At 36.4% G+C, this 25,553-nt stretch overlaps 1 protein-coding gene and 1 long non-coding RNA gene across 2 annotated transcripts; one reads left to right on the plus strand and one right to left on the minus strand.

Annotated features, from left to right (window-relative positions):
* Nucleotides 1-928: 928 nt before the first annotated feature.
* Nucleotides 929-1,478, plus strand: LOC130723402 (uncharacterized). Its single transcript, XR_009014270.1, has 3 exons — nucleotides 929-973; nucleotides 1,305-1,383; nucleotides 1,456-1,478. It is a non-coding gene; the product is annotated as an uncharacterized LOC130723402 (long non-coding RNA).
* A 10,464-nt stretch (nucleotides 1,479-11,942) lies between these two features.
* LOC130726281 (uncharacterized) lies at nucleotides 11,943-13,642 on the minus strand. Its single transcript, XM_057577525.1, has one exon. The coding sequence runs from the start codon at nucleotides 13,527-13,529 to the stop codon at nucleotides 12,291-12,293; it is 1,239 nt and encodes a 412-aa protein (XP_057433508.1). The 5' UTR covers nucleotides 13,530-13,642; the 3' UTR covers nucleotides 11,943-12,290.
* Nucleotides 13,643-25,553: the final 11,911 nt, after the last annotated feature.

A 25,553-nucleotide genomic window follows, 5' to 3' on the forward strand; every position in this document is an offset into this window, starting at 1 on the left:
TACACCTCCATCCTCTCCGGATTCCATGGGGTACCGCCCCTGTTTCCTCCATTTTCCTTGATTTCTCTCTTCTACGACTGTTCCAACGTCACATATATCCCGCGTTCCAGCCGAGATCGACGTCATCCTGACTAGAAGATCTGCTTTCCACGATCTGCGGCTTCTTCTCATGGCTTCTCCGGTGCTGGCTTTCACGTCAACCCTTCAACCATTTCGTGGGTAAGCATCCTAACAGTACTCCATTGATCTTGACCTCACTGTAGCTTAGCACATCTCTTACGTTTCTTCCTAATTTCGTCCTTTATTTGAATTTTTTATCTGATATTTTTTATTAAATTGGGGGATTTGGTGCTTGCTTTGCAACCATTACCCATGGTTAGGTTGGGTTCATTAGTTATTGATGCATCTGTCATTTCCACTTTGATTTGAAGTTGGGATTAGGTTTTTAGGTCTAGGGTAATAGGTGGATTGCACAACCTCTTCTCCTTTGAGTTTTTGATCAGATCCATTTGCCTATAAATTCTCACATAACCCTTGCTGCACCACAGTTCACTCCACTGCAGTTCACACAATCCTCATTCGAACCTCACAAAATCCAAATATGCAGGAATATTAAATTTCATCTTTTTTATCTGTGTTCATCCAATGGGTCTATACTGTTTTTGTTGTTCTGTAGGGTGAGAAGATTGAAGCAAATGTGCGGCAATCAATGATACCAAAATTTAAGGATGAGCTTCGTCAAGGGAAGGTCTACAAAATCACTTATTTTGTTGTTGTGACAATACTAGAAGCTTCAGAGCTTCTTCACATGAGTTTAAGATCCTTTTCACTGGGAGGACAATGGTAGTGCCTGAATGAGAATGGTATTAATAAGTTCATGGAGATTGAAGTAACAGCTGATGATGACAGAGGAAAAAGGTCTGAACATGGGCTTTGGAAACCCTCCGCCTCCTGCAGTAGCTTCCTAGAACATGTAAGAGTTCTTTAATTCCTCTATTTTTCTATCTTCTCAAACTTCTGGTAGTACCTATTAGTATGTATATGAAACTATTGATGTGTTATTGCTTCTCATCCTGATATTGTGAATACAATTAGGAATTAGAGTTCATAAATATAGCTTCAAACAATTGTAAATTTTCAAACTACATAGATTCAATGATCTATTGCTACATCAATGAAAGGTTGCATAATTTTGACACTTACCAAAATAATGTTTCTATGGGGCAACTGATGTGGTTAATTTTTCCAGTTTATTTGGTTTTTTATTAGTATCTTATATGGTTTCACTTAATTTCTCTATGCAGCTGAAAACTTCAACAAGTTTTGTGATGGCAGGAAACTATTGCTATGAAACTCAATGTTCAACTGCTGTAATTTTTCATTGTATGAGAAACTGAGCAAATTTGGTTTGCCTCTTTATGATTCTAAGTGTGATTCTTTTTTTCATTCATGCAGTGTTGTTTTGGAGTGATCAACAGAATGACACCTTGCAGTCGATCCTGGTGAGTACCAAAACTATGTTTATGATTTTTCCTCTTTTTTCAACTGAGCTCTCATCTGTTGAATATTGTTATGAATTTTTCAAGGTCTATTAGTGAGGACTCTCTTAGAAGGTTTGTACAGTTTGCAAGTGAAAGTCACTTGCAAATTATTGGCAGATTTAGACACATACAAAGGAATTATTTGCTGTTTATTTTTATATTTTTGTTGGTTTTACGACTGGACCATGTTTATCATTTAGTTCCAAACCTTTCAGTTTCTCACTTAAGCTATTTTTTCCTTCAAGGCTAATAGCTTTCTAATGTCTATCTTTGGTATTGTTGGTAAGTTAGAGAGGCATGGGCAATAACTTACTAATCTCCTTTCCTACTTCCTGAAGAGAATAGAGCCCAAGCCCACCCTCCATCCATACAACATGGACAAGTTGTGCCTCTGCGGGAAAATAGAGGCTGGACCTGGTCGTAAAGTATGAGGTAGCCTAATTTCCTGCTTGGCGGAGCTTATCTCCAAGGACCTGAATTGATTTTAAATTTCAGAAGTCACATGAAAAGAATTCAACAACAGATTAAGAGTGCATGAAACAGAAATGTAACAAAAAGAAAGAGTGCACGAAACAAAAACATGTAGAGCAGCATTTGGTTATTCAGAAGCTAATATCATATGTGTATCAAAATAAATCAGTCATCTCTGTGATGGTTGATATCAAGGTTTTAAATATCGGAACGTTACATGAAAATCGGCCGCAACATCTCGGTATCGGTGGCCACCGATACCGTTACAGGGCGATATAACGGAGCTACGGAAAATCGCACACAACAACCGCAACAGAACGATTTTGCGGCCGCAACAGCCACCGCGTAACGGCGCAACAGCCGCAACAACGTTCTTCAGCCTCATTCATGGCGTCTCTGTCAAGGTTTACCGCAATCTTCGTGCTCCCGACAGAAGCAAGCATCAGATTCTCCAGTCTTCTTCAAAGCCACCGATCTTCTTCAAAGCCACCGATCTTCACGCTATTCGTCTCCGACCCTGAGATCAGGGGAAGTATCCCATAACCCACCCTTTAATCGACTTGTTTATGCCAGATCGATGGTCTGTTGGTTATGATGAGGAGAGAACGAGAGATCTAGGTCGAGAAGGAGAGAGAAGACCAAGCCATGGGCAAACTAGTTGTGGGTATGAGGCACTCCATGGAAGCTGTTGTTATCAGTCGTGATTGGTGTGAAATGAGAGAGAGGAAAGTTGTTTGAAATCAGAAATTGGTAATTGATATTGACCATTGGATTTATGTTAGTGAGATGTTATTGAGACCCTTGGATACTGATCTGTGTGGGTGATAAAGATCTCTTTTGTCCCAATGGGTGATATGGGTTTCTATGGATAAAACATGTACTATTTTCTATTGAATGACAAACACGGCAGCACCACAATTTTCTTTTCACTATTTGCATTTTCCATTAAACTATAGATATTGTGCTTCTATGGGTTTCTCTATTTTCTTTACTTTTTGAGATCTAATGAAGATTTAAAGTATATGTTATGAGTTTTTGTATAGTTTAGAAGTTACTATTATGATATATAATATAAGTTATATAATAATATATATACTTTCACATAATTTATGAATTTAAACATAATTTGTGAAAATCTGGGAACCATTCACACCGCAACCGGCGCAACACCTACCGCAGCAACTGTAATATCCGTTATCGCGAAATCCGCAACGCGACCGTGACCGTGACCACGACCGATATTTAGAACCTTGGTTGATATATTAATTCTTGACGACGACGCAGTCGTTTATCTTTTGATTTGCAGCTATTTACGTAATTTGATCTACATTACATGCTTTGTACAAGTCCTATGTATCATCTTGGAAAGTTTTGGTGTACACACATCTTAGCGTAAGATCCATATTCTGCTCATAAATAAGAAATGAGCTAATGGGATTTGTTTGGGCAGTAGGCGTGGGGGTGTGTTTTTAAGTTATGATTCTGATTATTCATGTTGCTGGTTTAAATATTGTTGTGGATGTTTGCTTGCTGGATCAGGTGTTTGAGTAGGGGTTAAGCACTATCTGTTTTGAGTGTTGTTTTGGTTCTGGTTTTACTGCTGATGTTTTGTGGGGTTCTGGTGCAATGACAGCAAAGAATTGGAGCTGTTTGGGATCTGGTTTTCGTTGCTCTGGCTGTACAATTCTGGTGTGTGTTTTGACAGCAAATAATGTGTAGCTTATGGTGGTTTGGGGTTTTAGAAATTGCATGCAGAATTCTCTTTTTTTCCTGCTCTTTTACTGGTTCTGTAGTCCTATTTCATGGGAGGATTGTTCTCATGTTTTGATTTCTATTATTAATAAGATTTGTGTTTACAAAAAATATATATATTGATTGCCTTCAGATATGATTTATCTGCATCTTTATATTGTTTTTCTGATTTATATTTTTTGGAGATGTTTTGGTTTTCGTCATATCATTACAGGCTACAAAGAAATCATCCTTTGTTTCACTTGCTGTCTTATATTTGGCTTTAATTATCATGGATTAGTGCTATAAGAACAATAGGTTTGCCTTAGGTGTGTGCCATGAAAATTTTCAAATCCATATGGCCTAGGTTAAAAGTGTTTAGTTTAGTTTTGGGAAGTGCCCTTTGTTAGTTGCAATGCAAATGGACTTGAGAGCGGTCATGCACTCTTAGTCTATCACGCATCATCTTTTTCTCCCTGATTTTGGTCTTAGGAGGATGGCTGATCCCCTGTATATATCCTCATCTAGGGGAAAAACTAATGTTAACTTTAATTATTGATGTAGGTATTCAATTGGTCTTGGAGCAACTATACTTGATTTTGATCACTTCCTTTTGAGTTACTTTGCTATTCAGTACAATTTGACTGTTTTGAATTTAAAGTCAGTGACACTTAAGTGGAAATTGTTTAATTCAATTTATACATGACATGATTAGCATGCAAAAGCAGCAAAACACATTTAATTTATATCTTTTTTTTCTGATTCTGTTTGGATAACTTTTTTCTTTCCATTATATATATATATATATATATATATATATATATATATATATATATTTCACCAAATACTCTTCTGGTACCATCAGATCTGTTTTACTGAAGTGCTGGAGATATATAGAAAAAAAAATGGCATTATGATGAACTGTAGTGCTGAATTTAGCTTTTCTCTTTGAGTAACGAATTATTATAATGACTCAGCATGATAAATGATGAGAAGGAGATCACCTTATCTAAACTCTATGAGCAGGAACCAATAAAAGATTTCATGATTGGTAAGATTTTAAAATCCGCATTCTGAAGATTTTGTTATCTTTCTATTTCATGGTAGCTAGCTGTTACTAATTCATGTATGGCTAGCTGTTACTAATTCATGTATGTGTATTCGGTTCTGATTCTTACATATTATATTCATACCAATTCAACTATATTCTTCATATGCTCCTCCCAAGAAAATTCAAGTATTTTCTTTTGGAGCAAACTCTGCAAAACACAGAAAGTGAAGGCAAACAAGGGAAGCGTAAGCAGAAATAGTGAAGGTAAACAAGTGAAGTGTAAGCAGAAATAGCACCCCTCACCAAATTTTTGTGCTGAGATTTTACTTGTGTAAACTTCCATGTTAGCCCACTTTTTTTACCATCCATTTCAAAGTTAATCAACAAGCTAAAAGACATCCTTTTTTAGAGGGATAAAAATGGCCAACGTTATAAGGTAGTATGTGCTATTCGGCGGGATCTTTTTGCCTAATCTCATATCAGTATATCACAATACCATATTGTCTATCTTTGTCTTTTCTTTTTGCTACAAAGTGCACGAAATAGGCGTGTAATTGCATTGTTTCTAAAATAATGAGTCAGTTCAACGTCTCTGCCATTTTTTCTTCTTCTAAAGTATAACACATGTAATAATTTCATCAATTCAAGCTATTAAAAATGTAAAAGTTTGTCATTTTTCCTGCTTCTAAAGTATAACACCCGTAAGAATTTCATCAGTTCAAGCTATTAAAAATGTAAAAATTGGACCATGGCCTTATAATTCTGAAACATTTGCAAAGATTTTTTATTTTAAATTTAAGCTATGATATGTTTATAGTTCTTTCAAATGCATTGCAAAATAATTTTTTTACTAATCTATTTATTTTATTAGTCTCACGGTATCGGCTGTGGGGATACCTTGGTTAAGACAAAATAAAAAGACGAGAAAATATCTTATAGAAGATATATTCCTGTACATATTGAGAGAGGTGTTGATTCTCAACACTATATATATATGTGTGTGTGTGAGAGAGAGAGAGAGAGAGAGAGAGAGAGAAATGTCACATATGTGGATAATAAATTATTCCTCATGCGAATGACTTCCCCTGCCCTTTATTTTATCTTGAGTAGACTTCATATATTAGATTCACAATTGGGTTCGGTCCCTCCCAATATCTCATGCATAACGAAAGATTTATTACGACCAGATTTGCTCTCAAGGGGATTTGTTTTCCGTAAATTTATGATTCAAAATTGTGAACACTTCCTTGAAGACAAAGACCATGTGGGTAAACTGCGAAGCGTTGGTTAATTAATTTGTTGTATTTATCAAATTCAAAATCTATAAAAATTATTAAGTCTTTGATATGTATTACCTATAAAGTAAAGGTACAATGTCATTTGTATTTTGTAATAAATAGAATATGTCATCAGTGACAGAGATAAATAAAAATAACTGTTAATTTATTTAATATGACATCAATGATTATATAACTCATGTGTTTATTACATGATTATTGTAACGAATTGTTAATATAATTCTCGTGCATCGCACGGGTAACAGGCTATTTCCTAGTGTATAATTAGGCCGTGTACTAGGCATCGTCAATCCGATCATTTTCTTAGGCTCCAAAATAAAATTAACACCTATATAACATATACTATTAAAACTTAAGGGAGGTAACAGAACAATAAAAAATTGTGTCATTTTTTTTTCGTGTCTGATGCTCTTAAGAAGTGTAGCTTTGTCCGAGTGTTTTGTACTAGCAAACTTACATTTTCCAAAATATAAACTATTAAAATATCCATTATTTTTATATTCTCAAAATTGAAAAATTAATTTGTGGTTACTCATAAACGTTAGCTTTTACAACTTATATATATTTATAGTATTGTACAAGTTTGCTTTTCACTCATTGTTTCTCCTCTAAAAAAATAAAAATTTTGAAGTTTTTGTCTTAAAGTGAATTATCAAAGGAGATACTTGATATCAAAGTGTTGAAAAATCTCTCATTGTTCATTTCTTGCCTGCAAGTTTCTATTGTTCACCATTTTTATTTATTTTGCAGAATTTGTTTATTTTATATTATTGAATTCTTATTCATTGCAAGAGAAAACGTCTCATAGGAAGTATGAATTTGTTTGAGAAACTAAAAAATTAATATAAAAAAATTATAATTTATATGATATATTAAGTCTTTTAAAAAGTTTTGTCAAAAGAAAATCAGTTTAACATTTTCGCCTTAAATCCCAAAATATTTATACATGACCCTGTTATATAATAAATATTGTATTAGAGGGGAAGAGAGCGTCTCTTCTCATAGAACATAGACTAGTCAATAGACAAGGGTGGGTAATGTACTCTAGTGGATATTGATGGACACATAATTTTCTTTCTGTAACTCTTTTATTATCGTATTTTATCATATATTGTATTATTACTTATTTCTCTTCCTCTTCTCATTTTTTTCTAATTTTTATTTTGGTGTTTCCACACACATTGATATCTAACTAAACATTATTGTTTTAAAAATGACTAGATCTCAAATTATAAAGCAAATAAGAGTTTAGATACATCACAGTTCAGTTTTTTCACTGTATATTTTCTATCACTATCATATATTATAACTCATTCATATTTTTTATCTTCATAACTCATCTAAGTGAGATTAATTAAGGGAAAAACTTACATACAGTTGCTTATGTGCTGTTTGTACTGTTTTCCAATTAAAAAGTGGCATTTGGATTTTCTTTTTCACATAAGATATTAATAAAACCCACACACCCACTTTGTGAACGACGATAACCCCCACCCACTTTCTCTGTCTCAATTTCCATGTCCGACACGGCTGCTCAGGCCACCCATCGGAGGAACGTACTGCCGTCGAAGTCGAACGGAATAGTTCTAGAGAAGTGCACCTGCTCGTGTTGGCCCTGAGCCTGGTGGTGGTGGTTGAAAATCATGGGGGGACTGTCGTGATTGTTGTCTTTCCCAGCGGCGGCGGCGTTCTGGTTTTTGTCTTCATCATCTTCATTACCCAATTTTTGTTGGGCATGAAATTGTTCATGTATTCTTCCTGTAATTGGCGGTGGAGCATTTCAATTGTGGTCTGATGTTGTTGTGATTCAGATCTAGGGTTACTAAAATGTAAACTGAGGCAGTTATTGTAACAAATATTGTTGTTAGGACTTATTATTGTGGCTAATTTTTAAATCTCATAACAGGGAACCAAAGGCGTTTCCTCCTGGAATCATCTTCATGACTTCATCCTTAGTTTTGAAAGAAAAATGTCTTGTAATGATTCCATCAGTTTCAAGCTTCCCTAATTATTTTGGTGTATGAGAAAAGTGGGGATTTAGATGGACAACGGTTCCTCTATTGGGGGTGGCTTGAGCAGCAGCACCCACATAGAAAAATGGTAATTTGTGAAGTTCCTCCGACGGGAAACGAAACAGAGAGGTTATGGAGGTTATAAATTCTAAGGTGGGTGGTTTTATTAATATCTTATGTGGAAAAGAAAATTCAAATGTCACATTTTAATTGAAAAACAGTACAAACAGCACATAAGCAACTGCATGTAAGTTTTTCCCATTAATTAAAGTGAATATAATTATTTTTCCAATAAGCAAAATGGCCATAGCCATCTAATGCTAGTGGCAATCACTTTCAAGTTTCACCTCGCACCGGCTGGTTGTCCTTATATATATATATTTTTTTTTTTTTTTTTTGGTCAATATTGTCCTTATATACGACATAGCCTGCGCTTTGAGATGGACTCTAATTTGGCGATGACCTGACTTTGGCCCAACCACAAACACCCTTTTGAACAAACGTAAGCATCTAATTTAAATATTTAATTAAGTGAAACCAAACAAAATCCACACCGACTCACGGTCACCTCGATCTGCTCCACACTATAAATACGCCCTTTAACTGTTTTCTCTTTCATCTTGTTAGTTCTTATCCTCATGGACAAGGCCAGGTACAGTTTCCTCATAGCATTGCTTCTAAGTTTAATTTCAATTAAGTACGACGGCTCTAATACAAATCCATTTCAGCAATCATCCCCAACATTGCTAGTTATCATTATGGCCATTTCTTCTCATGCTATGGCCGCATCCGCAGCTAACATGAGCTTGCGAATTACTTCAATTGTGTTCCACTTGTCCGGTGTAGCTGCTTGTGAGCTGTTGCTGTGGATTCTCCTCCCTGACTTTTGGTTTACCATTGTCATCAACTTGCTCCTTTCACTGCAGCTTCTCTTGCCCTGTTTCGTTAACTGCATCAATAACATCAACATCAGAGAGCTCCTCCGTCGTGATGGTGGTGACACGGCTCAAATCCAAAATATAGAATCCCCTCCTGCGTGACGGTGCGATTGCTCCAGCGTTTTTGTTAAGAATAAAAAACCCCTTTGGGTTTACTCAAATAAATTGAAGTATGGATAGTTAGACTTATATAACTTATGAAGAATCCTTAGGTGGTGGTAATTTACACGGGTCATCCATCAAGTCCAAAATATGGAAAATCACATCAGTGGAATATAATTTCTTTTTTCACGTATTACCGGTTTTGATAAAAATTCCCCTTTTTGAATCATTATTTATTCTGCTTCTTTACTGAAATAAATTGAAGTATTGGACTGCAAAACCCGGTGTTAAGACCCGACCAGATTAAGCCGGATCGGACTCGGCACAATACATTTAAAAAAGGCCCACTGCCAGACCCGGTACCGGGTTGGGACGGGTCGGGGTTGATGCATGCTCAAGTCACCCGTCCCGTCCCTAATAGACATGTTTCCATGAACAAATTTCAGTTGCAAGCATGGAGAAGGGTGGTTTTTTCATTCTGTAAAAAGAGGAAAGTAGTTTTGAAGAACGAGAAGAGATGGGGAAACGTGTCTAGCTTCTTAAAATGATTAAGGTGTGTTTAATTTTTCTATACTTTTAATGAATGAAATTGTTATTTTTTAATAGGCAAATCTTAGTTGTTAATTGTTACTCCCTTCGTTCCAAAATGTAAGTTGATTTAAAATTTATATCATATTCCAAAATATAAGTTGTTTTGCAAAACCAATGCACTTTTTCTCTCTTTCTTCCTTATATACTCTCATTTAATATTATATCTCTTAATTACCACCTTCAATTTTCACCTATGACAACTTTCACTATCCACTTAATCAATAATAACATTTCTCTCTCCTTAATATAACACAACTTTAAATAGGGGTATTTTAATCAAAAAAATTATCAATTAATGAGCTCTTAAACAATGTGCACAACCTAAAACAACCTACATTTTGGAACGGAGGGAGTAGTAAATTAGTTCTTTCACCAGCATTTGAACCATGGCCCTTCACCCTACAAATCCTTTCATTTCTCTTTGCTCACCACCTTAATATTTATTCAAGTCACTCTTAAATTCATAAAATTAAAAAAAAAACTAATAACTATTTTTTTCGCCCGTCGTACTTTTAAAGTGCATAAACTTTAAAGTGCAAACGTTATGCACTTTAAAGTGCTAACGTGACTTTGTAGATGGGTTCAGTCATACAAACCAATGTTCTGAAAACCGGACATGTCATTGAACCAATGGAGGTACTAGTTTAAGGTTTAAAGGTCGAACCGAGGTCCAAACCGTTAGTAATAAAATAATGCTTAAAATATCATTAGTACTAATACTTATCTTATTACTCTTAAATTTAAACCCAAATTTAAGTTTAATTACATGTAATATTTATAATGCCTATATAAAAACATGAAATAATATTATAGAGATTATCAAGTAAACAGAATAATATTTCTTTAAAAAAAATAAACTGAATAATATTGAATTTTTATAAAGTCAATAAATATTATATGTTTTAGTATATATTTAAAAAAAAATGAAACAAGTTTTTGTATTTTGAAACAAACAACGGTATATATATTTTGGAATCAAACAACCGTTATATATATTGGAAACAGGTTGGTAAAAATAAGGCTAAAAAGGAGTTGTTGCCTTTGATGTTTTAGCTTTGTGCAAAAGTCGCATGTACTCTTTTTTTTCTATGTTTCTGCCCTCGATGTTTCACAAATGTACAACGTTTGTCCCTCTGTCGTTAAAAAAAGGACGACATGGCGGTTAAATGTCATGTAAGCATCCTACGTGGCGTGACACGTCATTAAACGAAAAATCAGAAATTAGAAAGTGGAGTGGGGGAGATTCGAACTCAAGACTTGAAAGTGACAAAACAACCACTTAACTAATTAAGCTACACAATCAATTTGTAAATTTATGAACTAAGTTTTATTTATATATTCATCTTCATCTACAATCTCAAAATCTCTTCATCTTCTTTCTATATTCATCTTCATCTACAATGTCAAAATAAAAGTAAAAAAGAGAAGGAAAATAAATCAGAATCAAAAGTTGTCCTAGTCAGCTAGCCAAATCACCCGTCGCCAGAGCTCCAGGCTCCGACGAGGACCTGCCCCTAACACTTTACAAATGAGAGGATCCCTTTTTTATATTTTCCGGCGAGGGACCTAGTTCAGACGACGACTCAAAGACAAAGAGTAATATGAGGATTAACCTTTCAAATAATTTGCAAATGAAAATACAGTAGTTGTTAGTTGTTGTGTTCTCGAAATACATAAATGAAACACTCGACCCGTCCCAAATAGACATTAAGATGGTTTTAATTGTCGCTAACTTAATATTTATCAACGACGTAAATACAAGTGAATTTTTAGCTGTCGGTAAATTTTATTGTGACTTTTTAGTGGTTACCGATAACCATCGATAGAACTTTTCTTGTTGTTTCCCCCCAACCTCCAAGACACCCACATCCTTAACCCCAAACGACTAAGCATAACCGCCCATCATCACGACACGCTTCGTACTCATTCGCTTCTTCAAACACCACTTCCCAATCTCCCATCACCACCTCCCACATCAACATCATCACCATCCCTAATTTTACCCTTTAAGCCCTCATCTTCACCACCCACCTTCCCTTTCACCCTCCTCAACTCCTCATCACTCACCTTCTTTTTCTTCATTTTCAACCCCAAAATCTCACAATCCTTCCCTCTTCTGAGCACTCATCACTCAATAAGAGAGGCCATGTGAGAAGAAGAATTGAAGGGAAGAAGAAGACATATGAATATTAATTTAAGGTTACATATTACTAAAATTAAACATCATTATTAATGAAATGACATGTCATGCCACATAACGAAGTAATGCAGACTCTCAATTATCTGACTCAGCACATAACATATGAATATTAACGACGAAGACTAACTTTACATATTTCAATTCATCTAAAATGTGAAGTTTATCTCTCAAAATACTCTTTTTAGCATTTAACTCATTCAAAAAATGAACTCTTCATCCTAAATAAATAATATAGTATTTGAAAATGCATTATTATATTTTTACTTTTATATATATATATATATAGGCCGGGATGGCAAATGCAAGAAGTGGGCAAGGCGGGGAGTAATGAGGTTATGAGAGCTCCCTGAATCCACTAGAACCTGGAATTGGTGGCCCTTAATGGTGCCCGGAAACTTGAGTGTTTTTGGAGATGGCGCTCCAGTGAGCACCAAGTCAGAAACGTGGAAGAAGATAGCCTCTTCATCCTCTGCGCACGCAATGGCCTGAATTGGGTCAATCTCGGGGTCAGATTCCCCGTTCTGGTCACCATTTGGCTCGTCAATTTGGAGCAATAAGAACTGCTTAGATTGACAGCAATGGCCCTGGACGTATTTTTCGTCACAATTAAAGCGAGGCCCAAAGCTCGCCGCTCCTGCATTTGCGTGGGTGTGAGGCGCTTGATGGTGAAAGGAGATGAGGGTTTGGCCGGTTGTGAGGAAGTAGTCCCCGGAAGCGAGGAGCGTATGGCTGGAGAGGATGAAGTTGGTTGGCCGTGGGAGAAGGGGGCCCCTGGGCGGTTGAATCGGCCCGGAAAAGCCCGATTATCCTTCAGCTTGGATTCCACGAGCTTGGCTAACCCAATGGCCTGGGAGACGGAGTAGGGTCGCAGGATGCTAAGTTCCTTGTTAATGTCAGGGTGCAAGCCAGACAAAAAGCAATTGAGCATGATTTCTAGGGTCAAACCAAAGACCTGATTGCAGATTTTCTCAAACCGTTTTTGGTATTCAGCCATAGAGGAGATTTGTTTCAGCTTAAATAACTCTTGCTGATGATTTTCATAAGTAGAAGGTCCAAACCTTAGAGTGAGGGCTCTGGTGAATTCCTCCCATGTAGACAATTGATTGTTGTTTGACATCCATTTGTACCAGCTGAGAGCATCCTCAGTCATGTAAAAAGCCATCAGATCTAAGCGTTGAGATGGAGGAAGTTGATGGAATTGAAAATATTGCTCAACTTTGAAAAGCCAATCCAGTGGGTCAGATCCATCGAACGCAATGAGCTGAAGCTTCATGTGTTTGGGAAGGTGAGCTGGTTGGTGTGGAAGGTTGAAACCTGATGATGAGCTCGGAACCCCTAAGTTAGTTCCCGGATGAAGATGAGCAGGGCCAGGTCCTGGGCCATTGAATCCGAGTGGGGGACGAGGTGGTGGTTGTCCTGGGTTGGTTGTTGGCAGCTCAGTGAGGGTAGTGATTTGCTGAGAGAGGTGTTGGAGGATGGAGGTGAAAGCCTCATTTCTGGAATCATGGAAATCCTGTTGCTGAACCAAGGAAGAGAGCTGGTCAGCAATGGTAGATAATGGGTCTGGAGGAGGTAGTGGGGGAGGAGAAGCCATAGAGAATGAAAGCACTAAATGATAGAGAGATGACTCTATCTATACAACCCTAGCAGAACCTTTAAAGAGAAAAGAAGGAAGAAAACAACGAAAAATGGTGTGCAAAGCACTTTTCTGATGATTCATTAATGGGAAAACAATACATTTTAAGTAATTGGATAGTGACCCCATCTAATGGGAATCTTCTGGATACTAGGAATAGCTAGCAATAGCTGTCACATACTAGAATATTCTAAAAGATAACAGACAATATTAATAGATATTTAGATATTAGCTTCAACGGTAACGAGCTGGCTTCCTTGGATCTCTTTTGGGCCTGGCCCGTTTCTTAGTTCCTGGCCCAATGCCATCACATTCACCTCAGTTAGGAATTTCTGATTATCCTTAATGGACAAGGCCAGGTACACTTACCCCATAATATTGCTATTGAGTTTGATTTCAATCAAGTATGAGGGCTCTGATACCAATCCATTTCAGCAACCATCCCCAACATTGTTTGTTATCATCATGGCCATTTCTTCTCATGCTATGGCAGCATCTGCAGCAGCTGACATGAGCTTGCAAGTTACTTCAATTGTGTTCCACTTGTGTGGTGTAGCTGCTTGTGAGGCGTTGCTCTGGATTCTCCTCTCTGACTTTTGGTTTACCATTATCATCAACCTGCTCCTTTCACTCCAGCTTCTCTTGCCTTACTTCGTTAACTTCATCAGTAACATTAACATCAGACAGCTCCTAAGTCGTGCTGGTGGTGACATGGGTCATCAACTGCAAAACATGGAAGCTCCTCCTTCGGTGTAACTGTGTGATTGCTCCAGCGTTTTTGTTAACAAAAACTCAAAAGGGTACGGGTTCGAATCACTTATTGCAGTGAAGCTTCTTTGCTGATGAAATAAATTGATGTATGGATACTTAACACGGGTCATCGAGCTAGACCAAAATTCCCCTTTTAAGCTCTATTTCGGTTAGGGTTACTTTTAAGAGAAAAGACAAGGTTTTGGCGGTGGTAACTAACACGGGTCATCGAGACCAAAATTCCCTTTTTTTGAATCACATCAGTGTTTTCTTTCACATTAATGTATTACCGTTTGGTTGAAAACTCCCCTTTTTTGAATCACTTATTGCTGCTTCTTTACTATATATGAATATCACAGTAATTGTGTTGTGAAGGAATAAGAAGAAACATATAACTATTAAAGAATTTAAGAGAGGAAACAGGGTTACATAGACAATTTTAGCTAGCTTTGATTTCTTTGTCTGTAAGGGTCATAGTTTGATGGCTGGCCCCCTCTTATTTTGCTTTTTCCTGGGCTATACACTGTACTGCAGGGACATTGGTGTAGCATAGTGGATGGATGCTTGCTTGTTAATTATGGGAAGGGCTGGGCATTTTTCCTTTGTAATACTTCATATACTCTTTGTTGTGTTGGGTTGACACACCCCTTGTGCTTTCAATTTTTAATATATTCTTTGGCTTTCCAAAAAAAAAAAAGTTACACTGACAAGCATCAGGAGAGGGGGTGGGGTGGTTTTTTCATTCTGACAAAACTCAAAAGAGGGAAGTGGTTTTGAAGAAGGAGAAGAGATGCGTGGGAAAACGTGTCTAGCTTTTTAAAATGACTAATCTGTGTTTAATTTTTTTATACTTTTAATGAAACTTGTGGGTTTTGTAAAAATTTAGTATGAAAATCATTCTCTTTGCCGATATCTTCTTCCACGTTTCTGACTTGGTGCTCACTGGTGCGCCATCTCCAAAAACACTCAAGTTTCCGGGCACCATTAAGGGCCACCAATTCCAGGTTCTAGTGGATTCAGGGAGCTCTCATAACCGCACTACGAGTTCTTGGTTATGCCATTTGGGCTAACCAACGCGCCATCAACCTTCCAAGCTGCTATGAATGACCTCTTGAGGCCGTTTCTCCGGCGATTTGCGCTCATATTCTTCGACGATATCTTGGTATACAATCCTACCCTTGACACACACCTGGCACATTTGCGCACAATTTTAGACACCTTGCAAACTAACCAGTTTTATGCAAAATTATCAAAATGTGAGTTTGGGGTCACCATTGTGAGTTACATGGGGCATATCATTTCCAGCAAGGGTGTAGAGGCAGACCCGAGTAAGCTCAAAGCTATTATTGATTGGCCAACCCCTAAATCACTCACGACTCTTAGAGGATTTTTGGGACTCACTGGTTTCTATAGGAGATTTATCAGGCACTATGCAACACATGCCTCTACCTTGACTGATTTACTGCACACCAGGGCTTTCAAATGGGATGCAGAGGCTGACACAGCCTTCATCAAGATGAAAGAAATAATGACCCAAGCACCTGTATTGTCTTTGCCCGATTTCTCCCTCCCTTTCGATGTGGAAACCGATGCCTCCGGGTTCGCTGTTGAAGCAGTCCTAGCTCAGAAGGGGCACCCTATTGCATTCTTCAGCAAGAAACTCTCCCTGCAAATGCAATCACAGTCCACGTACGTGAGGGAAATGTACGCCATTACCGAGGCTGTCAAGAAATGGCGTTAGTATCTTTTGGGGACCAAGTTCAATATTTTTACTGATCAACAGAGTCTAAGACACTTGCTCACCCAATCAATACAGATACCAGACCAGCAAAAGTGGGCTACAAAATTGCTTGGGTTCAACTTTGAGATATTCTACAAACCGGGAAGCTCAAACAAGGTAGCAGATGCCTTATCTCGTTCCTTCCAGGATGAAACCCCCATATTTGCTTCAGTAACCACAGCCATCCCTTCCATTATCACAGAGCTGCGGCAATACTACGCTACTCCAGAGGGAGAACAGGAAAGGGAAAAACGGCTTCCGGAGCGGGGATTTTACCACCACCAGGGGCTTGTCTACTACAAGCAGGGCCTCTACTTGACTGATATTGAAGGATACCGCACCTCCATCTTGAAGGAGTTCCATTCAACCCCCTCTGTGGGCCATTCTGGACTTCAGCCAACTCTGGTACGCCTTGCTGCATCATTCAACTGGCCGGGCCTGTACAATCAAGCCAAGGAATACATCAGAAACTGGACTCAGTGCCAATAGAACAAGTATCTCCCCACCAAGAAGCAGGGTTTGCTCCAACCGCTCCCTTGCCCAGAACAGGCCTGGGAGGACCTATCTATGGATTTTATAACGAGTCTTCCTCCTTCTAGGGGACATTCAGTTATTTGGGTTGTGGTAGATAGGCTCAGTAAGTATGGGCATTTTATTGGACTTCCGGCTAAGTTCACAGCCCAGTCCTTAGCTACACGATTCTCAACAGAAATCTGTAGGCTCCATGGGGTACCACGATCAATTGTATCAGACAGGGATAAGATCTTCATAAGCCATTTTTGGCAAGAATTGTTCAGGGTACAAGGAACCAGGCTCAAGTTCAGCACTGCGTACCACCTAGAGAGTGATGGCCAAACAGAAGTGGTCAACCGAGGGTTAGAAACGTACTTGCGTTGTTTTGCCAGCGAACAACCATGTTCTTGGTTTCCTCATCTCCATTTAGCTGAGTTCTGGTATAGCACTGCATCTCACTCGGCCACGGGAATGTCTCCGTTCAAAGCGTTGTATGGCAGATTACCTCCTTCACTGCAGGATTATGTGCCAGGGAGCACCCGGATTTCCCAGGTGGACACAACCTTGCAAAACAGAAACCTTGTCATTAGTATCCTGAAGGCTAACCTGAGCCATTCACAACAACGCATGAAAGATTACCAAGATGCCAAGAGACAAGACATCACCTTCGCTCTCGGGGATTGGGTCCTGCTTCGTCTGCGAGCTTACCGACAGCAATTCGTTGCTCAGAGAACTTTCCAGAAACTTGCTCGGAGGTACTTTGGACCCTTCAAGATCACTCGTCGGATCGGCTTGGTAGCTTATGAACTCGAGCTTCCTTCTGGGAGCCGCCTCCATCCCGTGTTCCACTTCTCACTGCTTCGCCGGTTTTATGGAGATCCCACAGACTCCTTCGTTCCCCTTCCAGCCTTAGTCCTGGATCAAGGGGCAGAAACCCCAACCACGCTACCCAACCCATCGGATTACCCCTCTCAGGGACCTCTCGATCTCCAAGGATTAGCTCTGCCACCGGTTCACCCCTCACAAGCCACCACTGATAAGGGTCCAGAGCCGGGGAACACCATTCAGGGTCTCGACCCTCCTCCTCCTTTGACCACCGGACCTGAACAAAGCACTGCAAGTCCAGGTTTGCTTCTCCCCCCAGGAGCGGATGCGGCCAAGGCAAAAGAAAAGGGAAGGCAAACTCCTAGCCCATGAAGGAAAAGATCTAGTAGAGAGTTTGATGAGTCAGAAGACTTGAATCTTCTTTTGGAAACTCTCACACTTAATGACTCAAGCTCATTTCTCACTACTGACATTGTTATATCTCCCACGCGATTTGACCAGGAAAAGACAACACACACTGCACCCTTGACACAGGAAAACGTGCCACTCTCTCCATCCAAGCACGTGCAGCCCAGCAGTGCCATTTTTCCCGCCCCAACAGGTCCCTCTTCCCCACCGTCCATCAAGCCATCACAACTCCCTCTTGGACCGTTGACCACGGGACCACCCGAGCCATCCCAGCTGGCTGACTCTTCTTCCAACAGCCTTGAGGACAAGGCTTGTCTTCCAGGGGAAGGTACTGATGGCATTGGGCCAGGAACTAAGAAACGAGCCAGGCCCAAAAGAGATCCAAGGAAGCCAGCTCGTTACCGTTGAAGCTAATATCTAAATATCTATTAGTATTGTCTGTTATCTTTTAGAATATTCTAGTATGTGACAGCTATTGCTAGCTATTCCTAGTATCCAAAAGATTCCCATTAGATGGGGTCACTATCCAATTACTTAAAATGTATTGTTTTCCCATTAATGAATCATCAGAAAAGTGCTTTGCACACCATTTTCCGTTGTTCTCTTCCTTCTTTTCTCTTTAAAGGTTCTGCTAGGGTTGTATAGATAGAGTCATCTCTCTATCAGAATGTCGGGGTGGTATTTATAGACGTGTGTGCAATTGATAGGGTACGTGGAGACTTGTGGTTGGTTGTAGATGAACTGAAGTCACACATGATTGATTGGGGCCCGCTTCCGCAATATAAGTAGGCCGACAATAAGATTTATACCCTTCGGAAGTTGCTGAGTAATGAACTAATGATACTTAGAACATCAGCATGTCGTCGTTGGTTGCTATGACAAAGCATCTTCAGGTCGAATTGAAAAAAACTCATGAGAATAATGCATCATATGTTCACAGTTCACACACATTAGTTAGCTCCACTCCTTTTCCATTATACAAATCATCTTGCTCAACAGTGTCCGCTCAGCCACCAAGGAACCAAGATCTAATCTTCGGTTCGAGTGATGATTAAAACCATTATATTTTCTAATAAAAATATATGTTTTAAACTTTACTCCGATGAGTGACTTAAAATAAACCCATTCATTTTATTGAGATAAAAAAACATAGTTAACCCTTTCTAACTTTATTTGTTAATTCATAATTATATATATTTTAATAAAAATTATGTTGGCATGCCATGTCAACCTCTTAATTATACACGCGGGTGTGCAACACATCAAGCTGGGTCGAACACAATCAACACATGCATAACAAAGGGACCGAAGCTTAGTTTTGGTGAAGACTAAAATCATGGTATTTCCCTAAATTAAACGTAGGTATATTTTCAATTTTACTTCGATAAGAGATTAAAATTAAATCTCACTCAATTTTTATATAGATGGAGAACTTATTTAACCCCTGATTAAAAATTACACGATTATCCGCGGTCTAGCACGGGAAATGGTAGAGTGGTGGCCACCCTGAGTATGATATTGCTCTTGATGTTGTCTTTGGTTCTGGTTTATGTCTTCGATTTTGCTTATGTTGGTTTTTCTCTTTTGTTCAGGGAGGTCCTTGTTGTTTTTATACTTTATAGGGTTGCTAAGTGGTTGTGTGTTTTTGTGGACGTTTGGGGATTTTTGTTTTTGTTATCATTATTCTCTTATTCCCGAACTTAGCATCTTCCTTCTTTATTATTAATATATTTGGACTTCCAAAAAAAAATCCATTATCATGAACTAAAACTCCAACTAATTGAATAAGTTTTTTAAGGTAAATTGTATTGACTTTACCTAAGGTTTATCAATTTTGCACTAAACTTTCTTATATTATTTAACAAGATACTAACTCCTCTTATTTTATTGGAAACATACACTACTCTCCCTAAAATTTATACATCAACCTTTCCAAAAATTTAGTATTTTTAACATCTAACTTCCTTCTATTATTTTAAATGATATATGAAAGAAAGATGTAAATGTATTTTATAAAATAAAAGAAAGAAAATGTAATAACGATAAGAGATTAATTTCTATGCACCGACGGTGTAAAAAGTTTTACACCATCATTCCATCACAACCTTCCATTTTCTATTTTAGATATTATTAAATTTAAAATTAATTGTGAGATAACAAAATAAAGGGATGTGATTGAATGATAGTGTAAAACTTATTTATACCGTCGGTGCATAGAAATTAATCTCTAATGATAATGATAAAAGAACCTCACCATCAATTCCCTTCATTTTAAGAAATCTATATACTTTCAAAAAAAAAATCTATATACTTTTTGTTTCCTAAGACGGCTATTAATAGCTTACCTATCTAAATAAGTAGGAAAATAGAAATGTTGTGTCGCTCGCCGACATTATGCTTATTCGGCATAATGACATGTCAACATTTGATGCCAAAATAGTAAAGCCTGGACAAACCGAAGTCACTTATTTAGTTATTTTGGGTAGGGATTGTTTAAAGAGATTAAAGGAGACAGCCAATCACATTTCACATATTTGCCATGTCGCAAATTCTTTTTTAATATATTTTAATAAAAAAATTAGAAACCATCAAAATCACGTTATCATCTTCTCAAGCACGTCTCTCCACTTTGAAAGAAGTAATCTTCCATGTGATTTAATAAATTTAGAAAAATTATGATAATGACATGGCAAGTCTATGAAAATTTCTCGTTTGTTTGTGTAAATAATTTTACACCTACGATGTATGTTCATTAAACTATTATTTTTTATTTATTTTAAATCACCTCTAATAAATATGAGCTAAGTAGTTCAATAATATTTTAATATTAGTCTGAGTTCCGGTGATATATATTTTGACACATGTTTAGAGACATATCAAAATATTAATGAGTTATCTAAGCTATGCAAATTTTTAGGGTGAAATTCGAAGGTTCTTTATAACATCTCCAATGTTGGTGTCTTAAAGCATCTTCAATAAGGAGATCTTATTTTGTGATTTAACTCATTTTTGTGGGTTTAAACTGTCACATAGGATTTAAGACACTCATAAGATCCCGATGCACATTTCATTCCAATAATTTGATATCTTACTTTGATTGAACCCACAATACCCAATCTATATATTATTTATTTTCACATAATATTAAATTAATTTTAATTATTAAATCAATGGGCTTAAAACTGCAACTTTTCATTTTTAACATGACAAAAAAGATAAAAAAAAAAAAAACATGAATTTTTCAAAAAATAAGAAGAGCCAAACGGGCAAAAAATGACCGGCCCAGCCGGTCAAATAATGCGCAACGGTCTGGACCGTTAACAGCTAAGCTAGTCAAAGAGAATATATATATATATATATATATATATATATATATATATATATATATTCTCCATTTCAGCAAAACCGGCTAAACGCATCATTTCTTTTTTCTTTCAATCCTTCACGCTCTGTCTTTCTCTCCTTCACACACAAACCCTAATTTCTCCCATCATCTACTCCCTCAACCTGCTGCCGCCACTGCCCTACTCCTCCACCTCCCCTCCGTTCATCCTTTCTTTGGTCCTCTCTCCACCCCACCTAGCGATGCTCTCTCAGGTCCTCTATCCACCGAACTGCACCACCTCTCCTCTCCTCACCACACCTCTGTTTCTCCATCGCACCTCTTATCATCTATATCTATGGTTGGGCATATCTCCTTTCTTCTCTCGGCTCCAACTCCTCATGTCGCATATCCGAAGCTTCAATGGAGTGGTAGATTTGCGCCGATCATGTGAAGACGGTGAGGACGGTGCATGGTATATCCGCGACGGTGCTCGGCTGATCCGAACGAAGCTTCTAGGGTTTATTTTTTTTTATTTTTAAGTTTTATTTTGATTTTTATTTTTAGGTGTTATTTTTATTTTTTCATTTTTCTAAAGCTGGTATGAAGTGATTTGGTTTTAATATGTATATTATTCTTGTTAATGAAAGTGATTTAGTTTCTTGCCCTCCCTATTTTCATTTTTGTTCTAGTATTGAATGAGAGAGAGAGATAAATATTATGTTATATAAGATCTAACTTTTGAAGGTTGCTGAGCTAAGGCACAAATCTTAACTTTTGCTAAGATCTCATGCCATGTAAGATACATCCAATGGTGGGATCTAACAAGATCCAGATCTTATTTTAAGATCCTAATTTTAGATCTTCATTAGAGATGCTTTTAGAGTTTGGAGATCTCAAAATAAGTTATGTTGCTTACAAGGAACCAGCATTGGAGAATGATGACATTGCATGACTTGCAAAACAAAAATATAAATTTGTGCCTTACCTAAGGTATCTCTGAAAATGAGATCTTCAAATAAAATATTCATTTTTTCTTTATCATTTAACTAGTACTTTTACCCGTGTGATGCAAGGAAATATTCATTTCTATTTTTTGTGTGTTTTTTTTTAAATCTTTGTGTTTTTTTTTTATATTTTATGGATTAAAAGAACTAAATTTATTTTAGATATATAAAATCATAAATTTGTATTTTTTACTTAATGTTTGTTCTTTATTTTTTGAGTTTTTATTTAGTTTTTGTCTTTTGTACTTATTTTCCTAAATGTTTCATTGATAGTTTTTATTTAGTTTTTGTCTTTTACCCGTGCGGTGCACAGGGGTTATTCATTTTTATTTATTATGTGTATTTTTTTCATTCTAAATTTGTGTACTTTTTGTTATGCTTATTGAAAGAAAATTTATTATGAATTCAAAGAACAAAATTAATTGATATAAACAAACATAAATTTGTATTTTTTTGTAGTGATGAATGTATTTTCTTTTATTTTGCAGAAGCACAATTTTTTTTCCCTAACTTTTTTTGAGAAAATCTATTTTTTTATTTAATTTCATTAATTGACGTGACACATCCTTACAATGTGATTAATTGATAATGTAAAAATCTTTACACTGTCAGCGCATTATCGTTTTTCCCTTTCAAATAACACTATTTAATTATTTAAAATATACTGAAAAGGCAATAGAAGTCAAGCTTATTCATTACTTGGCTCAACGTGTAACAATGGCTAATTTATCAACACTTAACCAAGGGAGACATAGATTTGAAAAGTCTTGGCAGGTTCTAAATGCATAATAATAATTTAAATTCTGACATAAATTGGCTTAAAGTGTATTGAATTCACCACATTAATTAAAATAGTGTAACTGGTAGTGGTACTGGTAACCGATAATCAAAATAATTCAGTATCCACTTACATGGTTTTCTAAAATTATATGGGAATCACTTATTCTTAATCTTTGTAATTGCCAAGGGATGGCAGCCGAGTGGGTGCCTGTACCTGGACCCGCCCCAATAGCCGTGATATTTACGGGACCCAGGTTCGCCATTGAATAAACGGGTACCCATTTAACAGAGTATTAGATAGGTCCAGTACCCGTGGTACCGATATCTTGATTTTTTGCATTCTTCACAAAAATTATTGTCATATTATATATTTATTCAAGTGCCACTTATTCATGTAAAACATGCATTAGACTCGGTTACTTTTTGTCATTATAATTCATAGTTTATTTGGATACTAGTGTTTTTTACCCGCGCGTTGCACGGGAAATATGTCTATTATATTTGATACATTAATTAATACTTTGATTATTAAAAATATATTAAACAACGAATGAAATAGAAAAGTCAGAATTGATGAGTAAAGTTGACATAAAGACTTCTCTTCTAAGCCCGATTGAGACCAAGAGGAACTCGTTTCACATTCTTCGTAAATATGAAGACGATAACACAAATCATAGATATAAGGAATTATTAACATATTAATCTTAAAAAAAAATTAATGTGATAGTAGCACAAATCAGGATTGTGTAAGATATATTATAAAGTATAACATTATTGTGTTTATTCCAACTAAGTAGGGATGACAATGGGTAGGTACTATAGTACCATCTCCATACCCGCGTTTTTAAAAATTACATGTACCCGTCTCTATATTCACGTGGGTAGCAACTCGAAGCTCTCCACCTTTAGACAATTCAATGTCATTACAGGAAGTTATCCATCTTTACCAAAATCTAAATCTATGGATGACAATGAGTCTCAAAATCATAGGGTACCCGCAAAAAATACCCACTACGGGTAGGGTAAAAAACCGCTAAATGAGTATGAGGTTGAGTATAGATAATTACCCGCAAAAAATAGTGGGTATGGGTGCGGGTATGGACACTATAGTACCCAACCGGCCCATATCCGCACACATATGTTATTATTATTATTATTATTATTATTATTATTATTATTATTATTATTATTTGGGAATATATTAACAAATTAACTTAAGCTATAGCTTTCAAACTCACTCTTTTTAAAAAATGTTTGAGATATATTAATTAATACTCTAAAAATAAATAATAAATAAATAAAGATAAAATCAAGAAATAAACCACCTAAATCCTAATAAAATTTAAAATTTAAAAATGTATTTTTTTTACTCTAAAAATAAATCAAAAATAAATTAAGATAAAATCAAGAAATAAACAACATAAATCCTAATCAAATCTAAAATTTTAAAATGTATTTTTTTATGAGAATTAATCTGAGAATGACACGTGTTATTTTTTTTTCCAATTAGTGAATATTCTGCACCCTAGAAGATTTTCTTTTCCTAAATCCTTTTGCTTTTGATTAAGAAGAGAAAAGCAGGAATCCTTGAAGCATATGACATCTTACAATTAGTTGAAGAACAAAATCAATTCATGAAGAAGATTGAAACATAAACCCAAAATGAAGTCTTGAAGAACAAAATACCCTCCTTCACCAATTTGAAAGGACTGTGGTGAAAGAATTGTATTTAGTGTATTTGTGAATCTTGGGGTGGAACCCTTGTGAAACAAAAAATTAAAGGCACATTTCAGTCAAGAGAAACAAAAAATGGTGTATTGCCCAATATGTGCGCACCCCAACAAATTATCTATATATGTGAGAAAAAAACAAAATAATTCTCCCACCCAAAATAATTGTGGTTACTTCACCAATAAACTTATACTAACAATCAATTTAAATTGAACTTAAGGAAATATATAGAGTAAAGTAAGATAAGTCACCCAATTGACATACTAAAACATGAGTATATGCAAAACTAATGAGTTTGAGGAAAACATGAACCAACCTTAAGAATGGGCTAAACATACTCATGAAAATTAAATGTGAGCTCTTCATATGCTTTCATCAATTTGACAGACATGTGCATCATTAAAAAAAAAATTAGTAAGTTGTGCATCATTCACATACAGTGTAAATAGTATGCTTATACACACAACTCAAACATGATGAATAAAAACGGGCAAAATTTGAGAAATGAATATAAATTCAGGCTATCCTAAGTTTCGTAAATTTCTATAAATTATACCAAAATCTGGTTTATAATGGCTTCACACGCATGGATTTCTACAAACTATACTAATATCTGGTTTAAAAAAATACAAAAGCGGAAGAAGAACAATAGAAATAACATTACATCAGAATCAAAACATTACGTCTTTAACAATGATTCGTTAAAGGGTCTATGCAAAAATTTGTAAACTTTTGGATCAAAACACACAAAATATGTGAAATTTAAGAATCCAGGATTGAATTACGAACAAAGGATAAACTGAAATGACACAAACCATCAATCACAACATGATAAACTCTTCTTCACGTAACATCATCTTACGACA

Source organism: Lotus japonicus, chromosome 6 (assembly GCF_012489685.1).
Source record: "Lotus japonicus ecotype B-129 chromosome 6, LjGifu_v1.2".
Classification (NCBI taxonomy): domain Eukaryota; kingdom Viridiplantae; phylum Streptophyta; class Magnoliopsida; order Fabales; family Fabaceae; genus Lotus; species Lotus japonicus.